This window comes from Sarcophilus harrisii, chromosome 3 (genome assembly GCF_902635505.1).
Source record: "Sarcophilus harrisii chromosome 3, mSarHar1.11, whole genome shotgun sequence".
Classification (NCBI taxonomy): domain Eukaryota; kingdom Metazoa; phylum Chordata; class Mammalia; order Dasyuromorphia; family Dasyuridae; genus Sarcophilus; species Sarcophilus harrisii.
Window position 1 is genome coordinate 236,066,976 of NC_045428.1, and position 27,067 is coordinate 236,094,042.

At 38.0% G+C, this 27,067-nt stretch overlaps 2 protein-coding genes across 2 annotated transcripts; both read left to right on the top strand.

Annotated features, from left to right (window-relative positions):
- The first annotated feature begins 996 nt into the window (after nucleotides 1–996).
- On the top strand, nucleotides 997–14,492 carry LOC105750213 (keratin-associated protein 20-2-like). The gene is made up of 2 exons (XM_012547313.1): nucleotides 997–1,169; nucleotides 14,312–14,492. Exons 1-2 carry the CDS (start codon nucleotides 997–999, stop codon nucleotides 14,490–14,492), a joined length of 354 nt encoding a protein of 117 aa, XP_012402767.1.
- Nucleotides 14,493–19,479: 4,987 nt separating this feature from the next.
- LOC105750212 (keratin-associated protein 20-2-like) lies at nucleotides 19,480–24,234 on the top strand. Its single transcript, XM_023501406.1, has 2 exons — nucleotides 19,480–19,652; nucleotides 24,054–24,234. Exons 1-2 carry the CDS (start codon nucleotides 19,480–19,482, stop codon nucleotides 24,232–24,234), a joined length of 354 nt encoding a protein of 117 aa, XP_023357174.1.
- The last annotated feature ends 2,833 nt before the right edge of the window (nucleotides 24,235–27,067 follow it).

The window sequence follows — 27,067 nt, forward strand, 5'->3', positions numbered from 1 at the left end:
ATTACTAAATGGGCAATCTTCATAGCATTTATTTCCCTTCCCACATTTTATGGTCTTGCCAGTGCTAGTCTACCTTCCTTCATTCAGACTGTGCATGTGCCTTCTGTTTGCTGTTGCACAGACTGGCTGTTCATCCTTCCCAGAACATTCTTCTCTCTCCCACCTTCCCCTCTGACTTTCTCTTGACCATTATGTCCTCAGTTTGAAGCTGACCTGAGGCAAAAGCCCTTGCTCATTTTCCCTAGTATTGTGTGTCTTTGCTTCTTAGACCTGCTCCCATCACCTCTCCATGTTTGTGGCAATATCTTTGTGTTTATATGTTCTCACTGGACTGAAGACTTTAGAGCATCTCAAGGGACTCTTTGGACATTTCCTATACCCCCTGGTATGAGCCTGGGGATAAATACCATGCAGAAGCTTGGAGGAAAGGGATAATTTTTGCTTTACATATTGGGTGGATAGATTCCAAGAGAATCTCCACTACAATCTCAATTCCAATCTGAAAATTGTGTGAATTCTTTTGCCATTTGAATCTCAAGAAGTACTGATTTAGAGAGACAAGATTCCACCAGTGTAATGAACTATCAGATAGCCAGGCAGGAGGAAAGTGTAATGGAAAGAGGATAGTGATATCTGGAGGAATATTGCCATGAAGACTGGGAATGGGATCAGTGACATAAACTACATACCTAGGGAAACAGTATAATTGTTTCATATTACAAGAATGAGATTGTGGCAGAGACTTCTGAGGAAAACAAAGAATCAAGATGAAAAAAAAACAAACAAAATTTTACTGTGCTTATGGTATTGTCAGGGACTAAAGAATTGCAAAAATGTGATTTTACCCTGGCAATTTGTTTAACTGGAATTATACAATTCTGGCCTGGTCTGTCACACTTCCTGTTGGAAGGATATAAAAGTTTCTCTGCAGATGGTGCCATACATACTCACAGAACCTACCCTTAACATCCATCCACTTAAGTGAATCCTGACAACATGTGCTACTGTGGTGGCTACTATGGAGGCCTAGGCTATGGCTGTGGCTCTGGTTATGGCTGTGGATGTGGTTGTTTCCGTGGCCTAGGATATGGATATGGAGGCTGTGGCTATGGAGGCTTGGGATATGGTGGCTATGGCTATGGTTGCTGCCGCCCATCTTGCTGGGGAAGGTATTATTCCTGTGGTTTCTACTGAAAAGCCCCTTGCTGCTGGTATTTCTTGGAATCCTTGTCCATCCCAGCTTTGGGATAACTCCATGGTCTTTTAAGATTCCATCTGCCTCTGCATCTGGGTGTAATGGAAAAACTATCACAAGAGGATCCTGGAATTTCCTTGGAGAACTCACAGAAGTAACAGGACCCATCCTTTTGGGAGATGATGCAGAATCTTATCTGTCCTAAGGGAAACTCCAGCAATAGCTCATTCCCAACAAGATGGCTTTACTTTGATATGCTAATGCTATGTCTATTAAGATTTTCTAATAAAGTTGTTTCTCTGGCTTAGCAAAATTGTTTTTAACTGTCTCTCTTGATTTCCTTCTCTTTGAGTTTCAGCCTCTTAGCAAGAAGAGATATTAAACCTTGATGCATTTATCTCTGATATGATAGATTTCTGTCAATGAAGTGATATCTCTCCCAATTTATGTTCTGAAAAGGTATTACTTCCATGGAAATGTCTTTCTCAAATTTGACTCTGATACTATTAATACCTATGGGCCACTTTACTAAAGACGTGGCCTTTGTCTCCTATAAACTCCATTCCTTCTTCCATGTTTTGCCCAAAAATTCTCAGGGCATTGACCTACAAAGTTTAAAAAAAGATTCATATATTCTTGATGTCATATTTATAGTTCATGACTTCCAGACCAAAGGTGTTTCTGATGATTTTGGAATTGTCTTCTCAATCTTAGTCTGGAAATCTAGGTGGAGTAGTGGATTGAGTGCAGAAAATGGAATCAGGAAGACTCATCTTCACGTGTTTCAATTTGTCCTCACACCCTAAACAGTTTGTGTGACTCTGGGCAAGCCACTTAACTTTGTTTACTTCAGTTTCCTCTCCTGTATAATGGACTGGAGAAGAGAATGGAAAACAATTTTATTTCTAAAACAAGGGAATGGCAACCACAGAATCACTGGTGAGAGATATATACAAAATCTGAACAATGTCATGGAACCTTGCACCTTTGATGGGCATGATTTCTAGTAGTCAACTTCATATCCTGTCCAACTGAAACACTGACCTTGAACTGAAGCTCTCTCCGCCATAAGGATAGTGGGCCCATGGTTGCAAGGATTTACTGCACAACCCATGAACACTTTAACTCTCCAGTAAATTTAAACAGCCAGAGAAAAAAGAATCTCCTTGGCTGCTGAGCAACCTTGCTACACTATGCATTCCTGAGCTCAACAGACTAGATTTTTTTCCAAAATCATGTCTCTCACAGAGTCTTTGGAAGAAAGCAGAGTCTGATATTCAACCTGGTACATAGATGATGATCATAAAATTTTTATTGATTAAAATGTCACTTTCAGGAGAATGTGAAACAATAGAAATGCCAGTAACAAAGTATCATTGCTCAGCTACTTTTTATTAATTTCAAATACACTTCCATTAATCTATATTGCTCTCAGGTATTACTATGCATTGACAAAAATATGTAAGATTTTGTATATAGATACTGGATTTTAGGGGGAAATGCATTCAGCAGCTTCAGTCAATTGTGTTCTGCCTTAAAATGCCTCTAATTAATCCTTCATCAAGAGACCTTTTTTGTATGTCAATTCCATTATGTAAATTCTTCAGGAAAAGGGAAATTCTCTCATTCTTCATTAAACAAAGAATATTTTATTTTCATAAGCAAATTCATGAATCAATGAATGCTATCTCTGAATCCATGTTATCCTCCTTTTTGACAGACAGAAGGGATCTACTATTTACATTATGCAGTGGCCTTTAAAATACCTTGAAAGAGCTAGAATTAATCCTTGAATGTGTGGGACAGTTACCCTTACCCAAAATGAAATCAGAGACTCTCAGGGTAAAAAGATTCAAAAAAAGAGTTTATTATGATCTTGCCAGAAAGGGCAACTCCCAACAGACAAGGTGTCAGTAGCAGAGTGCAAAACACAAACTGCAAAACATAAGATCAAATAGACCAGAAGTCATCTCCCAATCTTTTTTCCCATTGTCTGGGTGAGTCCAGCTTTACTCTCTAAACATGGAAGTTTAAACCAGAAACAAAAGGATATTAATAAATAACAAAGTTCTAATTTAAATTTTCTTAGAGAACTGCTATATAAGCAGATATTCTTGGATGAGAGAATTCTGTTACCTGAATTCCCAAGGGCTTAAATACTAATTAAAAGGTGGGAGGGAAATAAGAGGGGAAATGTTCATCTAAGACAGTTGAACACCTGCAGCTTTTTAATTATAGCTCATTTTGTTATTCCAAAGGCTCAAGTCACAATTAGGGCGTAGTTCAACGCCATATTCCCATGAAAGATTTTCACTCAGTTTATCCCATACAATTTCTACAATTCCTCCTTTCTATTTATTAACCTTTGAAGACATTCTCACACTATTCTTTTTTCCCCCTTTATTCCACTAAACTATTCTTTATTTTTTATTTTAATAGCCTTTTATTTACAGGTTATATGTATGGGTAACTTTACAGCATTGACAATTGCCAAACCTCTTGTTCCAATTTTTCCCTTCCTTCCCCCCACCCCCTCCCCCAGATGGCAGGATGACCAGTTAAAATATAAATTAGATATACAATAAGTATACATGACCAAACTGTTATTTTGCTGTACAAAAAGAATCGGATTCTGAAATATTGTACAATTAGCCTGTGAAGTAAATCAAAAATGCAGGTGGGCAAAAATATAGGGATTGGGAATTCAATGTAATGGTTTTTAGTCATCTCCCAGAGTTCTTTTGCTGGGCGTAGCTGGTTCAGTTCATTACTGCTCCATTGGAAATGATTTGGTTGATCTCATTGCTGAGGATGGCCAGGTCCATCAGAACTGGTCATCATATAGTATTGTTGTTGAAGTATATAATGATCTCCTGGTCCTGCTCGTTTCACTCAGCATCAGTTCGTGTAAGTCTCTCCAGGCCTTTCTGAAATCATTCTGTTGGTCATTTCTTACAGAACAATAATATTCCATAATATTCATATACCACAATTTATTCAGCCATTCTCCAATTGATGGGCATCCACTCAGTTTCCAGTTTCTGGATACTACAAAGAGGGCTGCCACAAACATTCGTGCAATACAGTTCCCTTCCCCTTCTTTATGATCTCTTTGGGATATAAGCCCAGTAGTAACACTGCTGGATCAAAGGGTATGCACAGTTTGATAACTTTTTGAGCATAGTTCCAAACTACTCTCCAAAATGGTTGGATTCGTTCACAACTCCACTAACAATGTATTAGTGTCCCTGTTTTCCCACATCCCCTCCAACATTACACATTATCTTTTCCTGTCATTCTAGCCAATTTGACAGATGTGTAGTGGTATCTCAGAGTTGTCTTAATTTGTATTTCTCTGATTAATAATGACTTGGAGCATCTTTTCATATGGCTAGAAATAGTTTCAATTTCTTCATCTGAGAATTGTCTATTCATATCCTTTGACCATTTATCAATTGGAGAATGGCTTGATTTCTTATAAATTAAAGTCAATTCTCTATATATTTTGGAAATGAGTCCTTTATCAGAATCTTTGACTGTAAAAATATTTTCCCAGTTTATTGCTTCCCTTCTAATCTTGTCTGCATTAGTTTTGTTTGTACAAAAACTTTTCAGTTTGGTATAATCAAAATTTTCTATTTTGTGATCAGTAATGATCTCTACTTCTTCTTTGGTCATAAATTCCTTCCTCTTCCACAGGTCTGAGAGGTGAACTATCCTGTGTTCCTCTAATTTATTTATAATCTCCTTTTTTATGCCTAGGTCACGAACCCATTTTGACCTTATCTTGGTGTACGGTGTTAAGTGTGGATCAATGCCTAATTTCTGCTATATTAGTTTCCAATTTTCCCAGCAATTTTTGTCACAGTAAGTTCTTATCCCAAAAACTGGGGTTTTTGGATTTGTCAAACACTAGGTTGCTATAGTTGTTGACTGTTTTGTCCTTTGAACCTAACCTATTCCACTGATCAACTAATCTATTCCTTAGCCAATATCAAATGGTTTTGGTAACTGCTGCTCTATAATATAATTTTAGATCTGGTACAGCTAAGCCACCTTCATTTGATTTTTTTTTTCATTAATTCCCTTGAAATTCTTAACCTTTTGTTTTTCTATATGAATTTTGTTGTTATTTTTTCTAGGTCATTAAAAATAGTTTTTGGGGAGTCTGATTGGTATAGTGCTAAACAAATAGATTAGTTTAGGTAGTATTGTCATCTTTATTATATTTGCTCACCCTATCCAAGAGCATTTAATATTTTTTCCAATTGGTTAGATCAGACTTAATTTGTGTGAAAAGTGTTTTGTAGTTTTGCTCATAAAGTTTCTGATTTTCCCTTGGCAGATAGATTCCTAAGTATTTTGTACTATCAGTAATTACTTTAAATGGAATTTCTCTTTGTGACTCTGACTGTTGGATTTTGTTAGTGATATATAAGAATGCTGATGATTTATGTGGGTTTATTTTGTATCCTGTAACTTTGCTAAAGTTGTGGATTATTTCTAATAACTTTTTAGTAGAATCTCTGGGGTTCTCTAAGCATACCATCATATTATCAGCAAAGAGTGATAATTTGGTTTCCTCATTGCCTACTCTAATTCCTTTAATCTCTTTCTCAACTCTTATTGCCAAAGCTAGCATTTCTAATACAGTATTGAATAGTAGCAGTGATAGTGGGCAGCCTTGTTTCACTCCTGATCTTATTGGGAGTGGTTGCAGTTTTTCCCCATTACATATGATGCTTACTGCTAGTTTTAAATAGATGATACTCATTATTTTAAGGAAAAGTCCATTTATTTCTATACTCTCAAGTGTTTTTAATAGGAATGGATGTTAGATTTTATCAAATGCTTTTTCTGTATCTATTGAGATGATCATATGGTTTTTGTTAATTTGGTTATTAATATGGCCAATTATGTTGATAGTTTTCCTAATATTGAACCAGCCCTGCATTCCTGGTATAAATCCTACTTGATCATAGTGTATTAACCTGGGGATGATTTTCTGTAGTCTTTTTGCTAATATCTTATTTAAGATTTTAGCAACAATATTTATTAGGGAAATTGGTCTATAATTTTCTTTCTCTGTTTTCAACTTACCTGGTTTAGGTATCAGTACCATGTTTGTGTCATAAAAGGAATTTGGTAGGACTCCTTCATTCCCTATTTTATCAAATAATTTATATAGCATTGGGGCCAATTGTTCTTTAAATGTTTGGTAGAATTCACATGTAAATCCATCTGGTCCTGGGGATTTTTTCTTAGGGAGTTGATTAATAGCTTGTTCTATTTCTTTTACTGAAATGGGACTATTCAATCAATTTACTTCCTTCTCTGTTAATCTGGGAAGTCTATATTTTTGGAGGTAGTCATCCATTTCACTTAGGTTATCAAATTTATTGGCATAAAGTTGGGCAAAATAACTCATTACTTCTCTAATTTCCTCTTCATTGGTGGAAAGTTTTCCCTTTTCATTTTTAAGACTACTAATTTCATTTTCCTCCCTCCTTTTTCTAATCAGATTTACCAAAGGTTTATCTATTTTGCTGGCTTTTTCACAGAACCAACTCTTAGTTTTATTAATTAGTTCAATAGTTTTTTTTCACACTATTCTTAATATATTTCCTCAGCCACTTTGTTCTCAGTCTCCAATCCCTCTGGACTTTTTTTTTCTCCCTCTACTGGTGTCCATCCTAATCTAACTGGACTTCTCTCTCCAGCTTGTTCAATCTTTATCTTGGACCATTAATATCTGTACTATCTTTGTTAATTCCTCCATCCTGTCTCCAATCTAGTTAGCATCTTTAAAGACAGATACAACTTTTGAGACACTCTCAATAGGAATTTAGCCTTCACAGACTGTCTTATTACCGTAAGTTAAGAAGTTAAGCTTTCCTAGATTATCTTGATGGCATATCTTTAGGCAGGTCTGGGACCTAGTCAGCCACCTGACTCCCTGACTCCATCTCTTCAGTTTGCACCTTGGCAACACTCAAGGCTACATTTCCCCCATAAAAGATTTGCTTATAATGAAGTTTTTTTTTTTTTTTTTTTTTGCTAAATTCTCTTCAGGACCAAGATCACTATAAGATACTCTCTCTCTCACAGTGTCTTCCCTCTAGTGTCTAATTAGTGTCTAATTCTGATCACTCTGCCAGATAATGGCTTTCTCCTATCTTATGGAGGACCTTCTTTCATATGCTATCCCAACTCTATTTCATATTTACCATTCCTAGTATCTACTGTATTCCTTCATTTTGTCTGTAACTTATTCCCCCCAATAAATCTACTTTTTGCCAAAGAGAATGGCCATTGTGAGTTCTTCATATGACCAAACCCCCACTTTTGGTGCCTGCCATAACCTGGTGACAAACTCACACCATAGATCACATCAATGAGGACAGTCTAGAATGGGATGTGGTCCAATTTTCTGGTGTCTCTGGCAATTTCCTTCACTACCTGTTCATTATCATCAATTTTCACACAGTAGAACTTTAATTTCTCACAAAAATTTAATTTCCCACAAATTCTACCTTATTCAGCCAACAAGCCTGAAGTCTAGTAATAAATCATTGCCATTGTCATGTGGTTAATAATTATTTTGACCATAGTCTGAAGTCCAAAGAGTCTTTTCAGCATACATATTGGGATTGTATACTCCCAACTCCCATCTGGGGGCCGTCTATCACCCCAACCATTTGTGTCCCCAGTAATTAGAATAGGTAACTTTCACAAATAAAAATGTCTATTCAGATGTGGAGCCAAGATAGTGGAGAGGAGACACATTTTTTCTGAGCTCTCTCCATGACCCTCAAACTAACAACAAATCTAGCCTCTGATCTGCTTTTGGAATGACAGAATACATGAATATTGAGAGTGTATTAAATTACCAGCAAAAGATAATTTCTAAGATATCCAAAAAAGGTCTGTTTCAATTGGGCACAGAGGGAGGGGGGGTCAAGCACAGGCAGGCTGAGCACAGACTCCAAATGTAGGCAGTACACAGTCCCAGGGTGGTGTGGGCTCTGTGCACCCAGAGAATCTACCAGGAAGAATCTACAGCAGAGTTGACTACTCTGTCCTGCTTGCAAGCCAGTAGATCAGCAGATTAGTAATAAGACATCCAACACAAATACAAAAGGCAAATCGTGAACCCCTAAATACCAGAATTTGACAGGACCTGGCCATACCCACTCAGAACTGGAAGTTAGTCAGCACTGACCCAGAGCAGCCACTGCAACCTATAGAAGAAGCTTAGACAATCTCCCCTTTGCCCTAAAAGCAGACCTCAACTTTTAAAAAAATAAATGAGCATAAAAGCAAAAAGAACTCTGACCATACATAGTTTTTATGGTGAAATTTGTTTTTCTTTTTCCATTTTGTCAAATCTATTTTTGTAAGGAGTTATATGCTTTTCCACTTCAATAAATCTATTTTGTAAGGAGTTTTCTTCATATAATTTCTGTGTTTTCTTTTCCAAATCCTCTTACAAATTTCTCATTTTCCTTTCCCCATTTTTCTTCTAGCTCTCTTATAAGATCCTTTTTAATTTCTTCCAAGAGAGCCTTGTGCAATGGGTACAAATTTATATTACCTTTTGGGGCTTCATCTGGAGACCTACTTTTAGTGACCATATGGTGTCCCTGATGATTTCAGAATTGTCTTCAGAATAGTCTGGAAAGCTGGGGGAACTATATGTTAAGTGCTAGAAATGAAGTCAAGAAAACTCCTCTTCATGTGTTCAAATGTGTTCTTATAATCTAAGCAGTTGTGTGACCCTGGGCAAGCCATTTATCTTTTTTTTCCCCAACAGCTCTCTCATTTTATAATGAACTGGAGAAGGTAATGGCAAATTATTTGGTTTCCTTGACCAAGAAATACTTAGAGGGGTGGCAAAGATTCAGACAACAGTGAAAAATGACAAAACAACAAAGTTCTCATCTAGCTGTCTTGTACCATTTTGATTTCACCAAGAAATTTCACAATCTTGACCACATTACAAGTGAATGGCATACTACAAAGATCACAGAAAAAAGATACACAAAGTCTAAACATTGTCATGGATCTTTGTATTTTTATGCTGCATCTCCAATATCCAACTGTACATCTTGCCCAATTCAACCCCTGGCCTTGAACTGAGGCTCTCCCCTACATGAGAACAGTAGATCCATGGTTGCAAAGATATCCTGAATAGCCAGGATTCACTTAAATTTTCTAGTAACCTTAAAAAGCCAGGAGAAAAGATTATCTGGTTGGCTGCTCATCAATCTGGCTAGCCACTTTTGAATTCCTGAGCTCTACAATCTAGACTATCCCCAAAATCATGTCCCTTGGAGAGGTTCTTTGAAAGAAAGCACAGCTTGACACTTCATATAATACATAGATCGTTCTTACTAATTTTTTTTCAGATTAAAGTGCTGTTTAAGGAAGTGTAAGAAACATACTTATATACAACTATATATATATATATATCATGAGGGACATTCCTCCAACAATAACTCATTCTCAGCAAGTTGGCTCAGTTCTTATGTACTTTTATATCTTTTATGACTTTCTAATAAACTTGCTTCCCTGGCTTAGTAAAATTGTTTTTATCTGTCCTGTTTGAAGTCCCTGTGCTTAAGTTTCAGCCTCTTATCATGAAGAGATTTTCAGCCCTGATGTGCTTATCTCTAACCCTGCCAAAGATTAACTTTCCAATGCAATTTTGACAACAAGCTTATACCTCTCCAATTTTTTGATTTGAAAAGACATTATTTCTTTTAAAATCTTTCTCAAATTTACTATTGTATATGTATATTTAGTCCATAATAATAGCTATGGCTCACTTTACTGAAGAATGACTTTTATCTTGTATAGGCTCCATCCCTTCTTCCACTTTCTGCCCACAAATGGACAGGGCTTTTATGTTTAAAGTTTCAAAAAGGTTCATATATTCCTGATGTCATATTCATGGTTTGTAACTTCCAAATCCTAGAAGTCACTGATACTGTCAGAATTTTCTTCCCCATCTCTAGTCTGAAAATATTAGATGAATAGGAGATTAAGTGCTGCAAATGGAGTCAGGAAGCTTCATCTTCTTGCATTCAAATCTGTCCCCATACAGTAAGTAGTTTGTGAGACACTGGACCAGCCCCTTAACATGGTTTGCTATTTGTAATGGGCTAAAGAAAGTTATTTCAAAGGACTTTGCTTTCTAGGCAGTGACATCCTCAGATGGGATGATAAAGATTCAAACAACAGTGGAAAAAAAACTGAACAAAACCTTGTATTTCCACTTTGGTGTAACCAAGAAATCTCATGATAAGTGAATAGTACCTCACAAAGATGACAGAAGAGAGTCATATATATTGAACATTGTCATGTAATCTTGCATGTTTAGTGGATTGAATCTCTAGTAATGAAGTATGTGTCCTGTCTGACTTAAATGCTGCCCTTGAAAACAATATCTTTTTAATTGAATAAACCTCTCTGCTCTATCTTTGCAATCTTAACTGACATTGAAATATTTCTTTCCAATCACAAAGATTCCTACTTAGAGAAGGCCCACAAGACATCTCTCCACAAAAGCTTCTTATTGGTCTACTAGATGCAAAGATGCAGGATACTGGGGCAGAGCCAAGATGGCGGAGAGGACACACATGTCTGTCTAAGCTCTCCCTTACCCTCAAATGATTTTTTTTAATGGAACAGCCTCAGAATTCGTGCTTCACTGTCAAAACCCATGAATATTGGGAATACACCACATTACCAACAGAAGATAATCTTGAAATTCGCCAGAAAAGGTCTGTTTTTGCTCACAGGCAAGAATGGTTAGGCTAGGCACAGCATCAGGCAAGTAGGCAGTGAGCACATGGGAAGCAGCAAATGCTGAACAGACCGAAGTGGGGAGGTGGAGTGTGGTCTTCACCAGTGGAAAATTTGTGGGGAGAAATTTACCATAGTGTCAGCTGCTCTGCAGCAAGCCAGTGGATCAGTGGAGAAGTTATAAACATAGGGGGTTAAAAACTGTGACCCCAAAACACTGGAGTCTCTTGGGACTTGGCCACACCCATCCAGCACCAGAAGGGCTTCAGCACAATCTAAGCACACAACCACTGATCACAGCACAGACACTGACCTCAACGCAGATGCTAATCCCAGTGCAGACTAATCCTAGCATATCCATTGCTGTCCTATTCTGCTTCACTGCTACTTCCTGTTGTCTGTAGAGGAAGTTTGGTAATACCACACTGCTCAAAAAGCAGACTGCAATTATTTTGTTTTGGTTTTTTGTCAAAATGAATAAAAAGGCAAAGCAGATGCTTCAAATCCTGAGGAGACTATAAGCAGATTGTCTTCAGATGAAGCCCCAAATGGTGATATAACCTGGTCCTCATCATGCAAGACTCTCATAGAAGAAATTTAAAAGGCTCTTTAAAAAGAGCTGGAAGAAAACTGGGGAAAATAAAGGGAAGCTTTGCAAGATGGTATGGATAAATCATGTTACTCATTAAAAGATAAGAGTGGATAAAGAAATCAACTCCCTGAAAAACAGAATTAGTGAATGGAAAAAGAAAATACTTCCCTAAAAAATAAAATTGGTGAAATGGAAAAAAAAATCCATAGAACAAAATCCCCCATTTAATAACTCAATCGGACAATTACAAAAAGAAATAAAAAAATTTTTTTTTGTTGTCAGGTGACATCTTATTGGACTACTTTATCCTTTAGAGTGTAGTTGCAAGATGATTAGAATTTGGGTATAGAGATGACGTACCTAAAAATGCCCACTTATTTGAGCTCATTTTCTTCTAGACAACCAAAGATTATCTGAGGAGCTGCTCAACAGGAGAGTCAAAACCTTAATCTCTTTTCTCTAATATACTTTTTCAGTTAAGGACCACTTCATTTTCTATGGACTCAATTACTTTCTCATTTTGACATTATTTTGACATCATATCCAGCTCCAACTTCAGACAAGCATTTCTTTCGAACTCATTGGTTTAACAGGCTATCAATAGATTCAATGCATATCCTGACAATTTCATATTGTCAACACCACCCAATCTTCCACACTTAAGTAAACCTTTACATTACTGTGGTTTGTGGAAACTATTTAGAGTCTCTAGCTGTTCTCCTTTCACTCTTTGAAAGCACTGAACATCACCCTCACCCAATCCTCACCTTAAGAGAAATGGCTCTCTACAATTTGTCTTCCTGAATAAACCTAAAGGCCACTTCAAATCTTTCTGCTTCTTGATCTATCTTTAGGTTAGACAATAGTGGCCAATTACTCTTCCTGGATATACTTGACCCTTCTCTTCCTGCCTGATTATTCTTTCTCATTCTTTTAAACTAGTTCACTATCTTGCCCTTTCATACAAAATGACTGGTTGAAGCTCAAGTTTCTGTCTCTTCTTTTTTCCCCCATGCTTTCTGAAATACTGAGAAAGACAAACCTTATTCCATTTCAGAGTTTCCAACACATTTCTTTAGAAACTCACTGACATAGGTCCAAATTCATAATGGTATCTCGGGTAAGATCCAGGCCCACATTATCAATGACTACACAATTTCAATTTGATAACCAATATTTATCTTAAATATCCTAAGTGTGGAGCAGATTTCCTTCTCCTGCCTCATGCAAAACTTCCTACCTCTTCTTAACATCTTTCTTCCTTTTGGGAACACCAACCTGAAGCCAAGATTTTAGGCTTACAGTGTCAAAGAAATCTCTGACCTCATTTTATCAATGCAAATATCTTTTTTAGTTGATTAAACGTCTCTGCTCTACCTTTACAACCTCATTGACATAAAATAACTCCTTTCCAATCACAGATTCCCAATTAGATAAGTCCCACAAGGTACATGTCCAAAAAAATCTTCTGATTAGGTCTCCTCAATTCAGTTTTTTACCCACCTAAATCATATCTCCATTGACCTCCCCCCCCCCCCCGCAATGGATTTTCCAAAGCCACTGAACAAATTCTTCTTCCCCTAAGTCTCCAACCTCCTAGTCCCCAAATTTGTTATCTTTTAAACTCCAAGTACTTTTCCTGTTCTGAGGATTTAAAGAGATAGATTCTATCTGACTTTTCAACCTCCCTTTAGCTGGTTCATTCACAAATTGGCAATCTTCATAGCCTTTATTTTCTTTCCTGCATTTGATGGTCTTCCCAGTGCTAGCTTGCCTTCCTTCCTTCATACAATGCACAGTATGTACCTTCTGTTTGCCCTTGAACAGCCTGGCTGTTCATACTGCCTAGAATCCTCTCCTTTCTCTACCTTTCCTCTGAATTTCTCTGGTCCATTATACGCTCAGTTTGAAACCAACCTGACACATATTGCCTTGCCCATTTCTCCTAGTATCCAGTGCATCAGTCTCTATAATCTTCTCCCATTAATACTCCATGTTTGTGGCAGATCCCATTGTGCTTAAATGTTTTCACTGACCTTAGAACTTTACATCTACCCCAGGAGAGGTACTCAGTGAACATTTTTCATAACCCCAACCATGAGCCTAGGGACTGGCACTTTGCAAAAACTGGGGATGTGGTTTATGCTTTATCTACTTTTGGAATAGATATTGAGTAGAGAGATTCCATTTAGAGCATCTCCAATATAATCTCAATTCCAATCTGAAATTTGTATGAACTCTTCTAAAGAAGCATTAATTTAGAGACAGGATGCCATAGGTGTGATGAAGTAACAGACAGCCAGGAAGACAAGAGTAATGGAAGGAGGACTGTGATGACCATGAGAGGGCTGCCATGAGGCCAAGTATGGCATCAGTCACATTAACAACATTATTTTGGCAACACTATAATTCTTTCATATTGCAGGAATGAGATTGTGGCAGAGCCTTCTCAGAAAAACAAGAAACTGAAAGGAAAAAGACAAAAACAAAACTATAAAGTGTGGTTGGTGTTGTCAGCAATGAAAGAATTGCAAAAATTTGATTGTACCCTTGTAGTTTGGTTAATGGGAATTATGCAATTCAGGCCAGGATCTGCCACACTTCCTGCTAGTAGGGTATAAAAGTTACTGCACTTATGGTGTCATATACACTCACACAACCTACCCTTAACATTAATCTACCCAAGTGAATCCTGACTCCATGTGCTACTACGGCAGCTACTATGGGGGCCTGGGCTACGGCTGTGGCTCTGGTTATGGCTGTGGATGTGGTTGCTTCCGTGGCTTAGGCTATGGTTATGGAGGCTGTGGCTATAGAGGCCTGACCTATGGAGGCTATGGCTATGGCTGCTGCCGCCCATCTTGCTGTGGAAGATATTATTCTTATGGCTTCTACTGAAAAAATTCCTTGCTGCTGGAATATCATGGAATTTGGGGCTCCTCTTGGCTTTGGGATAACTTCATGATCTTGTGAGGACTTCCATTCCATCTGCATCTGTAGTTGGGTGGCATGGGAAAGCTACTACAACAACAGGGTCCCCATGGAGCCCTCAGGGGAGGGAAGTAGCAAGGGACAAGAAGTCACAGGAGCCATATTCTTGAGAAATGATGCAGACTCTCACCTGTCATGAGGGTGAGTCCTCCAAAAACAACTCATCGCCAGCAAGTTAGCTCAGCTTTCATATGGCATACTGTCTTTTGCAACCTCCTAATAAAAATTTTCCCTGCTTAGTAAAGCTGTTTTTAGTTCTCCTTCTTCACCTCCCTCCCCTTAGGTTTCAGCCTCTCATTAGGAAGAGATGTTTAGCATTGGTATACTTATCTGTGTCATTGCAGATTTTCTCTTCACTTAATTTTTCACCATGAAATAATACTTCTCCAAATTTCTGTCCCAAAAAAGCATTATTTCCTTATTAAATATCTTTCTCAAATGTGACATCTACATTACTTCCATTTTATTTACATTTATATTACCTTTGTCCCACTTTTGTGAAAGTATAGCCTTTGTCCCTTATAAGCTTTATTTCTCCTTCCATCATCTGCCCATAAATGGCTCTTTTCTTCGAAGTTTCAAAAAGATTCACAAATTCATGGTTTATGATTTCCAAGATGTCTCTGATGATTTTAGAATTATCTTCACAAACTCTAGTCTGGAAAGCTAGGTGAAGCACAGAATTGAGTGGTGAAAATGGAGACAAGAAGATTCATTTTCCTGAATTTAAATATGTCCTCATTCACTAAGTAGTTAGTGTGGCCTCTGTGCAAACCATTTAATTTTCTTCACCCTCAGTTTCCTCATCTGCATAGTGGGATGAAGAGTGTATTGGCAAAGAATTTCATTTTCTCGGCCACAAAATCCTCAGAATGGTGACAAAAATTCAGACAAAGGAGAATAGCACTTTGTTTTTGCCAAGAAATCTTAAGCTCTGTACCACAGCATAGGTGAATAACACACCACAGAGATCAAAGAAGAGAGTTATTTACACAATCTGATCATTTTTAAGGAATCTTTTACCTTTAGTTGCCAAATCTCTTGTAGATCTGGTACATCCTAACCAACTCAAACCAGAAGTAGACAAAATCAAAGTAGACAGTCAAACTGACATTAGGTGGTGCCCATTAAAGCACTTAAAGAGAGCTAGCACAAGTTCCTGGATATCCTCTAAACTGAAGAGTATATGTTGAAATTAGTCCCTTAGGTCTTGATCTAGAGGACCTTCTATTGTGTCTGAGCTCCTCTGGATGTTCCTTCGCTTAGCCAAAGACCATCCATGTACTGGATAGTATTCCTTCCCATAGATTTATATTTCCATCTTCTTGAGTTCTAATAATGCCTTTTTATGAAATCTCAGAGTCACAGTAAAATTCTGGTTGGCTTCCTTATGTTTTAGAGTGCAGAATAACGTCTCTGGATATTCAACAAATGAGCTCATTTTCTTCTGTGGAACCAAAGAATTTCTGAGAAGTTCAACCTGAGAAGCGAAACCTTCTTTTCTCCACTATACTTTCCATAGTCTCAGGTACTTTCTCATTTTGTTATCAGCTTTAGGTGAACACCAATATTTCTTCTGAATTCACTGGTTCAACAGACTATCAGACTATTAGCTTGAATGCATGACCCTACCAATCTTATATTATCAGCACTACCAAGAAAACCCTATTGAAACAGATATTGCCTGTACTGTGGTCTAACTCTAGCTGTTTTTTCATTAAAAACCCTGAACACCACATTCCTGACCCTTACCTTGAAAAGAAACTGCTCTTTGCAACATACCCAGTGAAGCCCTCCTGAGTAAATCCAAAGACGTCTTCAAATATTCTTGCTTCTTGATCTCTCTTTGGCTTTGACACTGCTGGCCAATTATTGGATATTTTTTTACTTTTCTTGCCTGATTATTCTTTCTTATTCTTCTTAACTAGTTCACCATCTTATCCTTTTATGTAAAATGATGAATAGAACCCTAAATTCTGTCTCTTTAATTTCTTGTAGGTATGCTTTTTAGAAGGATAAGAGAGAATAATTCCCTTCCATTTCAGAGTTTCCAAGTAATACATTTGGAAACTCATTACACAGGACCAAATTTATGATAGCATCTCTGTTAAAAATCCAGACCAACATTATCAATAGGCAATATATACAATTTCAACTAGATAACCATTACATATTTGAAATCATCCCAAGTCTAGAACAGATTTTCTCACCCTACCTGAAGCAATGCCCTCCCCCCACCTCTTCTCAACTTCTTTCAACATCAAGTCAAGATTTTAGGTTTACATAGTCATGGATATTCCTCACCTTGCACCAACAAGAAAAACTGTGAAAAATGACTGAACAATAAAATTCTTTCTAGCTGTTTTCACCATTTTGTTTTCATCAAGAAATCAAGAACAAGTTAATAGCACACCCCAAAGATTATAGAATCATAGTAATATACACAGTCTGAACCTTATCAGTGAATCTTGCACATTCTGTGAGCAGAATCTTTAGTAGCTAACTGTAAATTCTGTCCAATTCAAATCCTGACTTTGAACTGAGACTCTCTTCTCCTACATGAGGACAGTGAATCTATGGTGGCAAGGGTATCCTGTATTAACAGGAAACATGACCCCCCGCCCCAGACAACTTAAATACCCAAGAGAAATAGCATTTACTTGGCTGCTGAGCAGCCTACCAACCAACCTTTGGATTTCTCAACTTCACAGACTAGATCCTCCCCCAAATTATGTCCCTCACAGAGGTTCTTTGGAAGAAATCAGAACTTGACACTATCCTGTAGATAGGCAGTCCTTACTAAATTTTTCTTGCTTAAAATTTTATTTCAGGAAATGTGGGAAACACTACAAGTGCCAATAACTCTGAATCTTTGTCTCCTGCTTTTCCTTAGTTTCAGATGCATTTCCATTTCTATATTGAAAAAGCAGGTAAATTTTTGTGTTTCCCCTGGATTTAAGAGGGAAATGTCCTCAACAGTATTACTCTATGGATATCTTCCTAAAAATACCCCAAAAGGGTTGACCAATCTTTTATGAAGGACAATTCCAGGGATACAAAGCTTTCAATAAGTGAGAAATTCTCTTTTGGTCAACCCTCATTAAACAAAGCATATTTTATTTTCAATAGCAAATACAAAAATCAGTTGATGTAGGACAATGCTGTCTTTGAATCATTGTTATCCTCTTTTTTGACAAACAGAATGGGTCTATTACTTACACTATATGGTTATGTTAAAACATCTTAAGAGAACTAAGACAAGTTTCTGAATATCCTCTAAACCTAAGAGTCTGAGTTCCTTAAAATCGAGTCATTTAGGTTTTGACCTGGAGTTGCTTCTTCCACGTAGTCTGGTCTCCTCTAATTGCTCTTCAGCTTACCCAAAAACTGAAAATTGTCTGTCCACATCCCTGGAACATTTATCAATTGGGGAATTGCTCAGCAATTGTAATTTCCACTTGATAATGCATAACAAAGTCTAGAAGAGATATCCTAATCCTATCTCATGGAAAACCTCTTCTCAACTTCTCTCCTCATTTCAGAAGAAGCAACATTCCTAACTCTGCTCTATCAATGCAAATAGCTTTTTCACAGAATCAGCTTCTCTGGTCTACTTTCAAAACATTACTGACATTAAAATAACTTCCAATAAAAAAGATTCCCACTTAGACAAAAACTACACAGCACCTCTCCAAAAGACCTTCTGAATTGTCTCCTTGAATCAATCATTTGTCCAGTGGATTTTCCAAAATCATTCTTGTGAGTCTTCCTCCCAAGGACCCTTCAAAGTCCCCAAATCCATACTTGTTGTGTTGTAAATTTCATCTACTTTTCTTCCTCTGAGAATTTAAATATCTTCTCAATGTTATTTCACCCTCTTCTTTAACTGACCCATTCCCAAATGGGCCATCTTCAAAGCCTTCCGATATTTTTGGGTCTTGCCAGTGCTAGCTTACCTTCTTTCATTCAGACAATGCCTTCTCTTTACTTTTGTATGTACACTTGTCCACCCAGGCTAAAAAACTCTCCTCTTTCCATTCTTCCCTTTGACTTTTTCTGGTCCATTTTATTGTCAGTTTGAAATTAAGCTGAGGCACATGGTTTTGCCCATTTCCCTTAGTATCCTGTGCCTCTGCCTTTGAGATTTTCTCCCATCAACTCTCTATATTTGTGGCAAGGCCCTTTGTTTTGTTTTGTTTTTATTTTTGGTCTAAGAACATTTGTGCTTCCCAAGGAGAGGAATTCTGTGGACATTTCTTATAATCCCAAACATGAGTCTAGGAGTGGGGGCAGTGCAAACAAGAAGGAGGGGTTTTTTGCTTTATCGATTTCTGGAATAGGTGCTGGGTAAATGGATTCCATCAAGAGGTGTTTCATCACAGTCTAAATAAACTCCAATCTAAAATTTGTGTGAATTCTTTTGTCACTTAATTCTCAAGAAGCACTACTTTAGAGACAGGATTCCATAGCTGTGATGAAGTGTTAGACAGCCAGTATGCAAGGATAATGGAAGGAGGACACTCATTTCTGGAAAAGCATTGTCATGAAGTTTGGGAGGATATCAGTAACAGTGAGAACACAAGTTTGGCAGCATAATAATGGTTTTATATTACATGAATGGGATTGTGGCCGAGCCTTTTCAGGAAACCAACGAATCAAGAGGAAAACACAACAAAAACAAAATCTTAATATGTTGTTTGTGTTGTCAAAGACCAAACAATTGAAAGAATGTGATATTACCCTGGCACTCTTGGTGAATAGAAATTATGCAATTCTGGCCTAAGTCTGTCACACTTCCTGCTTGAAACAGTATAAAAGCTCCCGTGCAGATGGTGTCAAACATTCTCACAGGACCCACCTTAAGCAATCAACTACCCAAGTGAATCCTGACATCATGTGCTACTATGGCAGCTACTATGGGGGCCTGGGCTATGGCTATGGCTCTGGTTATGGCTGTGGATGTGGCAGCTACTGTGGCCTAGGCTATGGCTATGGAGGCTGTGGCTATGGGAGACTAGGCTACGGTGGCTATGGCTATGGCTGTTGTCGCCCATCTTGCTGTGGAAGGTATTATTCTTATGGCTTCTACTGAAAAAACCCTTGCTGCTGGATTACCAAGGAATTCTTGTCCTTCCCTGCTTTGAGTTAATTGCATAGTTCTTTAAGGACATTGCATTCCTTCTGTACCTGCATCTGAATGGCATGGAAATACTCCCACAATCGGACCTAGGAATCCCCAGGAGCAATCATGACTGGCAAAGTGCAGGTACCATGAAGCAGAAGGACCCATGCTTCTGGAAAATGATGCAGACTCTCATCTGTCAAAAGAGAGACTCCTCCAACAACACTCCATTCTCAGCAAGTTGGCTCAGCTCTTATACACTACTGGCTCTTTTATGACATTCTAATAAACTTGTTTCTTTGGCTTAGTAAAACTACTTTTTACTTGTCCTTGAACTCCCTCCACTTGTGTTTTAGTCTCTCATTGTGAAGAGATGTGCAGACTTGATGTGCTTATGTGTGTCATTGTAAGGATTTGCTCTCCAGTGCATTTTTGGCAACAAGCAGATACCGCCCCAAATTTCTGTTTAGAAAAGTCATTGTTTCCAGGTAAATGGCTTTCTCAGTTTTGATTATTACAGGTCTTATATCTTAGTCCATTCAAATATTTATGCCCTATTTTACTGAAGGAGTGAGACATTGTGCTCTTTAAACATCATCCCTGCCCTCATATTTTACCCATAAATGGACAGGATTTTTATCTTCAAAGTTTCAAAAAGATTCATATATTTTTGGTGTCATATTCATGGTTTGTGACATCCAAATCCAAGATGTCCCTGGTGATTTCAGAATTGTTTTTCCAATGTTAATTTGGAAAGCAAGGTAAAGCAGTGGATAGAGTTCCAGAAATGGGGTCAAGATGAGTCATCTTCACACATTAAAATCTGTCCTCATACCCTAAATGGTTTGTGGGATGTTGGGCCTGCCCCTTAAATTTGTAATCCTCGATTTCCTCATCTATCTAATGGGATGCAGAAGGTTATATCAAATAACTTCATTGTCTTAACCATGAAATCCTCAGATGCAGTGACAATGTTTCAGACAACAGTGAAAAATGACTAAAGAACAAACCCCTTGTCTAGTTGTCTTTTTCCACTTTATTTTCACCAATTATCTCCAGATCTAAAGCACAGTACATGTGAATGGCATACCACAGTAATCACAGAAGAGAACCATATACACAGTCTGAACATTGTCAGGTAACCATATATCTTCAGTAAGCTAAATCTCTAGTAGCCAACTGCATATTGTGAAGAACTCAAACACTGCCCTTGACCTGAAGCTATCCCATACATGAAAGCAAGGAACCCATCCATGACTGTAAGGATGTTCTCCATAACCAGGAAATACTTCAACTCTCCAGTCAACTTAAATACCCAGGAAAAGACAGCATTTATAAGGTTGCTCAGAAGCCTGCCAAACAATCTTTTGATTTCTCATTTACACAGGCTAGACTTTCCCCAAAATCTTATAACTCAAAGAAGTTCTTTGGAAGAAGCTAGAGCAGTAATTATTAAAATTCTCTTTCAGGAATTTTGGGAAACACTAGAAAGGCCAATGCCAATGGAGCTTTGCTTTCTTGATCTTTGTTAGCTATAAATAAATTTCCATTACTCTATGTTGCTTATAGCCATGTCAGTTCATTGACAAAAATGTAAGTAAGCTTTTGAATTTGCAGTACCTTTTAGAGGAAAATGCCCACAGTAGCCTCACTTCATGAAGATCATTCTCAAAAAAAAAAAAAGGCTCCAAATGTTGCCCAATGTCTTGTCATGAAGCATCCCATGAAAGTCAATTCCATGCATACAAACATTCAGTAAAAGAAAAATTATCTCTTGTTCACTCCTCATTACTCAAAAAATACTTCATCTTCTTTAGAAAATGCAAAATTCAATTTAAAGGGGGAGAATGTTATATTTGAATCCATGTCATTCTCTATAGGCAAAATCAGAAAGGGGAGTACTACTTTCTATGTGGTGACCATTAAAACATGGTAAGAGAGCTAGAACACGTCCCTGAATATACTTTGCCCCCAAGAGTCTGAGTTCCTTGAATTGAGTCACTTAGCTCTTGGTCTTAAGTTCCTTTTCCCATGTAATCTGGAGTCCTCTGAATGCTCTTCAGTTTACCCAAAAACATTTGCATTTCTCTGCTCTAATCCCTTATGTCCCAAGGTCAAGGTAGGATTTCTGGTTATCATGTGATAGCATATTGGGTTAGTTTATAGTATAGAGGGTAGCTGTAAAAGTATTGAATAAGGCAGAGGAGAGGACACTCTTATGGCTGCCCTGACCAACATGAGCTCATTGATCTCCTGAGCTACCCAAGAATGTCTCAGGATTTGCTCAACCCAATAATAAAAATCTCATTCTCTTCTCTCTTCTACACTTTTCCAATTGGTGACCACTTAATTTTCCAGGAGTTCAGTTATTTTCTTAAATTGACCTAAAATAGCCCAAGTTCCAGATGTACACTGTCATTTCTCCTGAACTCACTGGTTCAGTAGGCTCTCAATGGCTGGATTGTATGAAGCTTATCAACCTCATATTCTCAGGAATGCTCAGGATTCCCACATATAACTAGACCTTGCTTTTACTGTAGTTCAAGGGATCTAATCAGTGCTCCCCTTTCACTATCTTTGAAAGTCCTGAACATCACATGCCTAATTCTCACTTCAAGAGAACCTGCTCTCTCCAAAATCTCCAATAAGGTACTCTGAAAGTAAACCTAAAGGCCTCTTCAAATGTTCCTGCTGCTTCATTTCTCTTTGACTTTGATCCTACTTTTCAACTGCCATTTGTAGACTTGCTTGACATTTCTCTTTCTGCCTGATATTCTTTATTGTTCTACTTAATCAGTTTGGCATCTTGTCCTTTCATGCATAATAACTGGCTGAAGTTCAGGCTTCTGTCTCTGTTCTTTCTTTTTTTAACCCTATGCTTTCTGGAAGTATCACTTTCCCTTCCAGAGTTTCCAAGCCATTCCGTGGTCACTCACTGCAACAGGACCATATCCATAATGGCATCTCTAGTAAGATCCAGAGCCACATTATCAATAGTCAATGTACACAATTTCAACTTGATAACCTATATATATATATATATATAAATTTATCTCATCTAGAGATTTCCTCATCCTGTCTCATCCAAAGTCTCCTACTTCTTCTCAACTTTTCTTTTTTCTAGAGTAACAACCTGAAGCCAATATCTTATATTTATAGTGTCAAGGACATCCCATTTCCTGTGCTATCACTACAAATATCGTTTTTAGTTAAATAAACTTTACAACACCAGTGATATCAAAATACTTCTTTCTAATCACAAAGAATCCCACTTAGACAAGGCCACAGAGAACCTCTCCATACAAATCCTCTAAATCAGTCTTCTCGACTCACTTGTTTGCTTATCCTGATTCTCTCTCCACTCAGCTTCCCAGTGGATTTTCTAAAAACATTCATCTGACACCTCCACCCCTAGAACTTCCCAAAGTCCATGTTGCCTAATAAATTCCACCTACTTATTTTTCCCTGAGGATTTGAATAGGTAGCTTCAATATGGAATCACCTTCTTAGGTAGCTGACCCATCCCAAAATGGCAGGCTTCATAGACTTTGTTTCCCCTCCCCATATTTTATATAGTCTTGCCAGTACTAGCCTACCCTCTTTCATTCAGACAGTGGACAGCAAGTACCTTCTCTTTGCATTTACACAGACTGACTACCCATCCTGCCCAGAAACCTCTCTTTTATCCATCCTTGCCTTCAGAATTTCTTTGGTCCAAGTTCTCCCTGGACTTAGGACATTAGAACTGCCCCAGAAGATGGAAATGGTGGACAATTCTTCTAACCTAAACCATTTGCACAGTGCATACACTAGGCAAGGGATCTATGTTTTGTCAGCTTTTGGAGTAGATGCTAGGTTGATGAATTACATCAAGAGGTACTGATCTAGAGAGAAAGGATTCCATAGCTGTGATGAAGTATCATGTGGTTAGGAGGCAAGTACAATAGGAAGAGGACCCTGATGACCAGAGAATGCTGCTCTGGAATCTGAGAAGGGCATCACTCATATTCACTACATAATTTTGGCAACACTATAATAAGTTTGCATTGTTTGAATGAAATTGTGGCAGAGAATTCCCAGGAAAACAAGCAATCAAGAGGTGGGGAAAAGAGAAATAAAAACCTTAATGTGTTGTTTGTGTTGTTAGGGACCAAACATTGAAAGAATGTGATATTACCCTGGCAATTTGGTTAATGGGAATTATGAAATTCTGGCCAGAGTCTGTCACACGTCCTACTGGAAGGGTATAAAAGTTCCTGTGTAGATGGTGCCATACATACTTACAGAACCTGCCCTTAACATCCAACCACTCAAGTGAATCCTGACACCATGTGCTACTATGGCAGCTACTATGGGGGCCTGGGCTATGGCTACGGCTCTGGTTATGGCTGTGGATATGGCTGCTTCCGTGGTCTAGGCTATGGCTATGGAGGCTGTGGCTATGGAGGCCTGGGCTATGGAGGTTATGGCTATGGCTGTTGTCGGCCATCTTGTTGTGGAAGGTTTTATTCTTATGGCTTCTACTGAAAAAAAAAAAGCTTGCTGCTGAATTCTCAAGGAATTCTTTTCCTTCCTTGCTTTGGGTTAATTTCATGATCTTTAAAGGGCATCACGTTCCTTCAGCACCAGCAGCTGGATGATATGGGAAAGCTCCCTCAACAGGTCTTGGAATCCTCATGGAGCAATCAGGGCTGGCAAGGTGTGCATACCAGAAAGCAGCAGAACCCATCCTTCTGGAAAATGAGGCAGACTCTCGCTTGTCATAAGAGAGACTCCTCCAACAACACCCCATTCTCAGCAAGTTGGGTGGGTTCTCATATACTACTGTGTCTTTTATGAGATCCTAATAAACTTGTTTCTTTGACTTAGTAAAACTGTTTTTGACATGTCCTTCTGGAACTCCCTCTACTTGTGTTTTAGCCTCTCATTATGAAGAGATGTTCAGCCTTAATAAGCTTATCTATGTCACTGCAGAGGATTTGCTCTCCAATGCATTTTTGGCAACAAGCAGATACCTCCAAATTTCTGTTTGCAAAAGTCATTGTTTCCATATAAATTTTGCTCTAATGGCCTTTATGCACTATAAGCTTCATTGTTCTCTCACATTTTGTCCATAAATGGACAGGGTTTTTATCTTCAAAGTTTCAAAAAGATTCACATATTTTGGTGTCATATTCATGGTTTGTGAATACAAATCGAAGATGTCTCTGGTGATTTCAGAATTGTTTTTCCAATGTTAATTTAGAAAGAGAGGTAAAGCAGTGGACTGAGTTCCAGAAATAGGGTCAAGAAGACTCATCTTTACACATCAAAATTTGTCTTCATACCCTAAGTAGTTTGGGGGTTGCTGGACCTTCCCCTTAAGTTTGTATCCCTTAGTTTCCTCATATGTATAATGTGATGTAGAAGGTTATAGCAAATGACTTCATTTTCTTGGCCATGAAATCCTCATATGCAGTGATAATGCTTCAGTCAATGGTGAAAAAATGACTAAACAACAAAACCCTTGTCTAGTTGTCTTTTACCACTCAATTTTCACCAAAATATCTCAAGATCTAAAGCACAACACAAGTGAATGGCACACTACAGTGATCACAGAAGAGAATCACATACACACTGAACATCCTCAGGTAACCAATACCTTCACTAAACCATATCTTTAGTTGCCAACTGCATATTGTGAATAACTGAAACACTGCCCTTGAACCGAAACTCTCCCATAGATGAGAACAATGGATCCATGTTTGCAAGGAGGCCCTGTATAACCAGGAAATATTTGAGCTCCTCCTTAAGTACCCAGTAAAAGACAGCATCTACAAAATTGCTCAGCAGGCTGGGAAACTTTTGATTTTTCAATTGCTCAGGCTTTCCCCAAAATCTTTTAATTCAAAGAAGTTCTTTTGAAGAAACTAGAGCAGTAGTTACTAAATTTTATTGATTAAAATTCTCTTGCAGGAAGTTCGGGAAACACTAGAAAGGTCAATATGAATGGATCTTTGCTATTCTGCTCTTTGTTAGCTATAAATAAATTTCCGTTATTCTTTGTTGCTCAGTTATGACAGTTTATTGAAAAATATACATGTAAGGTTTTGAATTTCCAGTAGCTGTTAGAGGGACATTCCCTCCATACTCTCACTCTATAGAGATCTTTTTTGTCAAGGAAACATCCAATGTTTCTCACTGGTCTTAGGATATTAGACCTGCCCCAAAAGAGGGAAATGATGGACACTTCTCATAGCCCCAATCATGAGCCAGGAATGCACACAGTGAAAACTTTAGGGAGGTGGTTTGTGTTTTGTTAGACATGGAATAGGTATTGGATGGATAGATTCCATCAAGAGGCACTCTACTACAATCTCAACTCCAATCTGAAAGTTTCATGAACTCTTCTGTCACTTGAATCTCAAGAAGCACCTGATTTAGACATAAAGGATTCCATAGCTGTGATGAAATATCAGCTGGAAAGGAGCATGTATAATAGAACGAGAACCTTGAAGATTAGGAGAGTGCTGCCATGGAATCAGGATAAAGCATCAGTCAAATTCAACAACACAATTTTGGCAACACTAAAATAGGTTTACATTATATGAATGATAATATGGCAAAGCATTCCCAGGAAAACAAGCAATCAAGAAGGGGAAAAAGCAAAACAAAAGCTTAATATGCTGTTTGTGTTGTGAATGACCCAAGAATTGAAGAATGTGATGTTACTCTGGCAATTTAGTGAATGGGAATTCTAACCTGAGTCTATCCCACTTCTTGGTGTACAAATGTTCCTGTACAGATGGTGCCATACATACTCATGAAACCTACCCTAAATAACCACCCACCCAAGTAAATCCTGACACCATGCGCTACTATAGCAGTTATTATGGAGGCCGGGGCTATGGCTATGGCTCTAGTTATGGCTGTGGATGTGGCTGTTTCCACAGCCTAGGCTATGGCTATGGAGGCTGTTGTTATGGATGTTATGGCTATGGTTGCTACCACCCTCCTTGTGGTGGAAGATATTATTTTTATGGCTTCTATTGAAAAACTCTTTCATGCTGGACTTTCAAGGAATCTTTGTCCCTCCTTGTTTTGGAATAATCCTAGGGTTTCTATCTACCTCTACAGCATATGGCATGGAAAAGCAACCACAACAGGATCTTGGGGTTTCTATGGAGAACTTAGAGCAAATAAGTAGCAAGGACCAAGAAGCAGCAGGATCTATTCTGGGAAAAATAGCAGATTCTTACTAGTCATGAGAGATTCTCCTCCAATAACATTCTGAGCAAATTATCTCAGGTCTCATACACTACATCTTTTTCAACTTTCTAATAAACTTGTTTCCCTGGCTTAGAAAAAACTAATTTTACCA

Coding starts and splice junctions, on each gene's coding strand:
- LOC105750212 (XM_023501406.1), top strand. CDS start 19,480: ATGTGCTACTATGGCAGCTACTATGGGGGCCTGGGCTATGGCTATGGC. Junction 19,653..24,053: donor CGCCCATCTTGCTGTGGAAG/GTATTATTCTTA, acceptor CTACTATGGCAG/CTACTATGGGGGCCTGGGCT.
- LOC105750213 (XM_012547313.1), top strand. CDS start 997: ATGTGCTACTGTGGTGGCTACTATGGAGGCCTAGGCTATGGCTGTGGC. Junction 1,170..14,311: donor CGCCCATCTTGCTGGGGAAG/GTATTATTCCTG, acceptor CTACTACGGCAG/CTACTATGGGGGCCTGGGCT.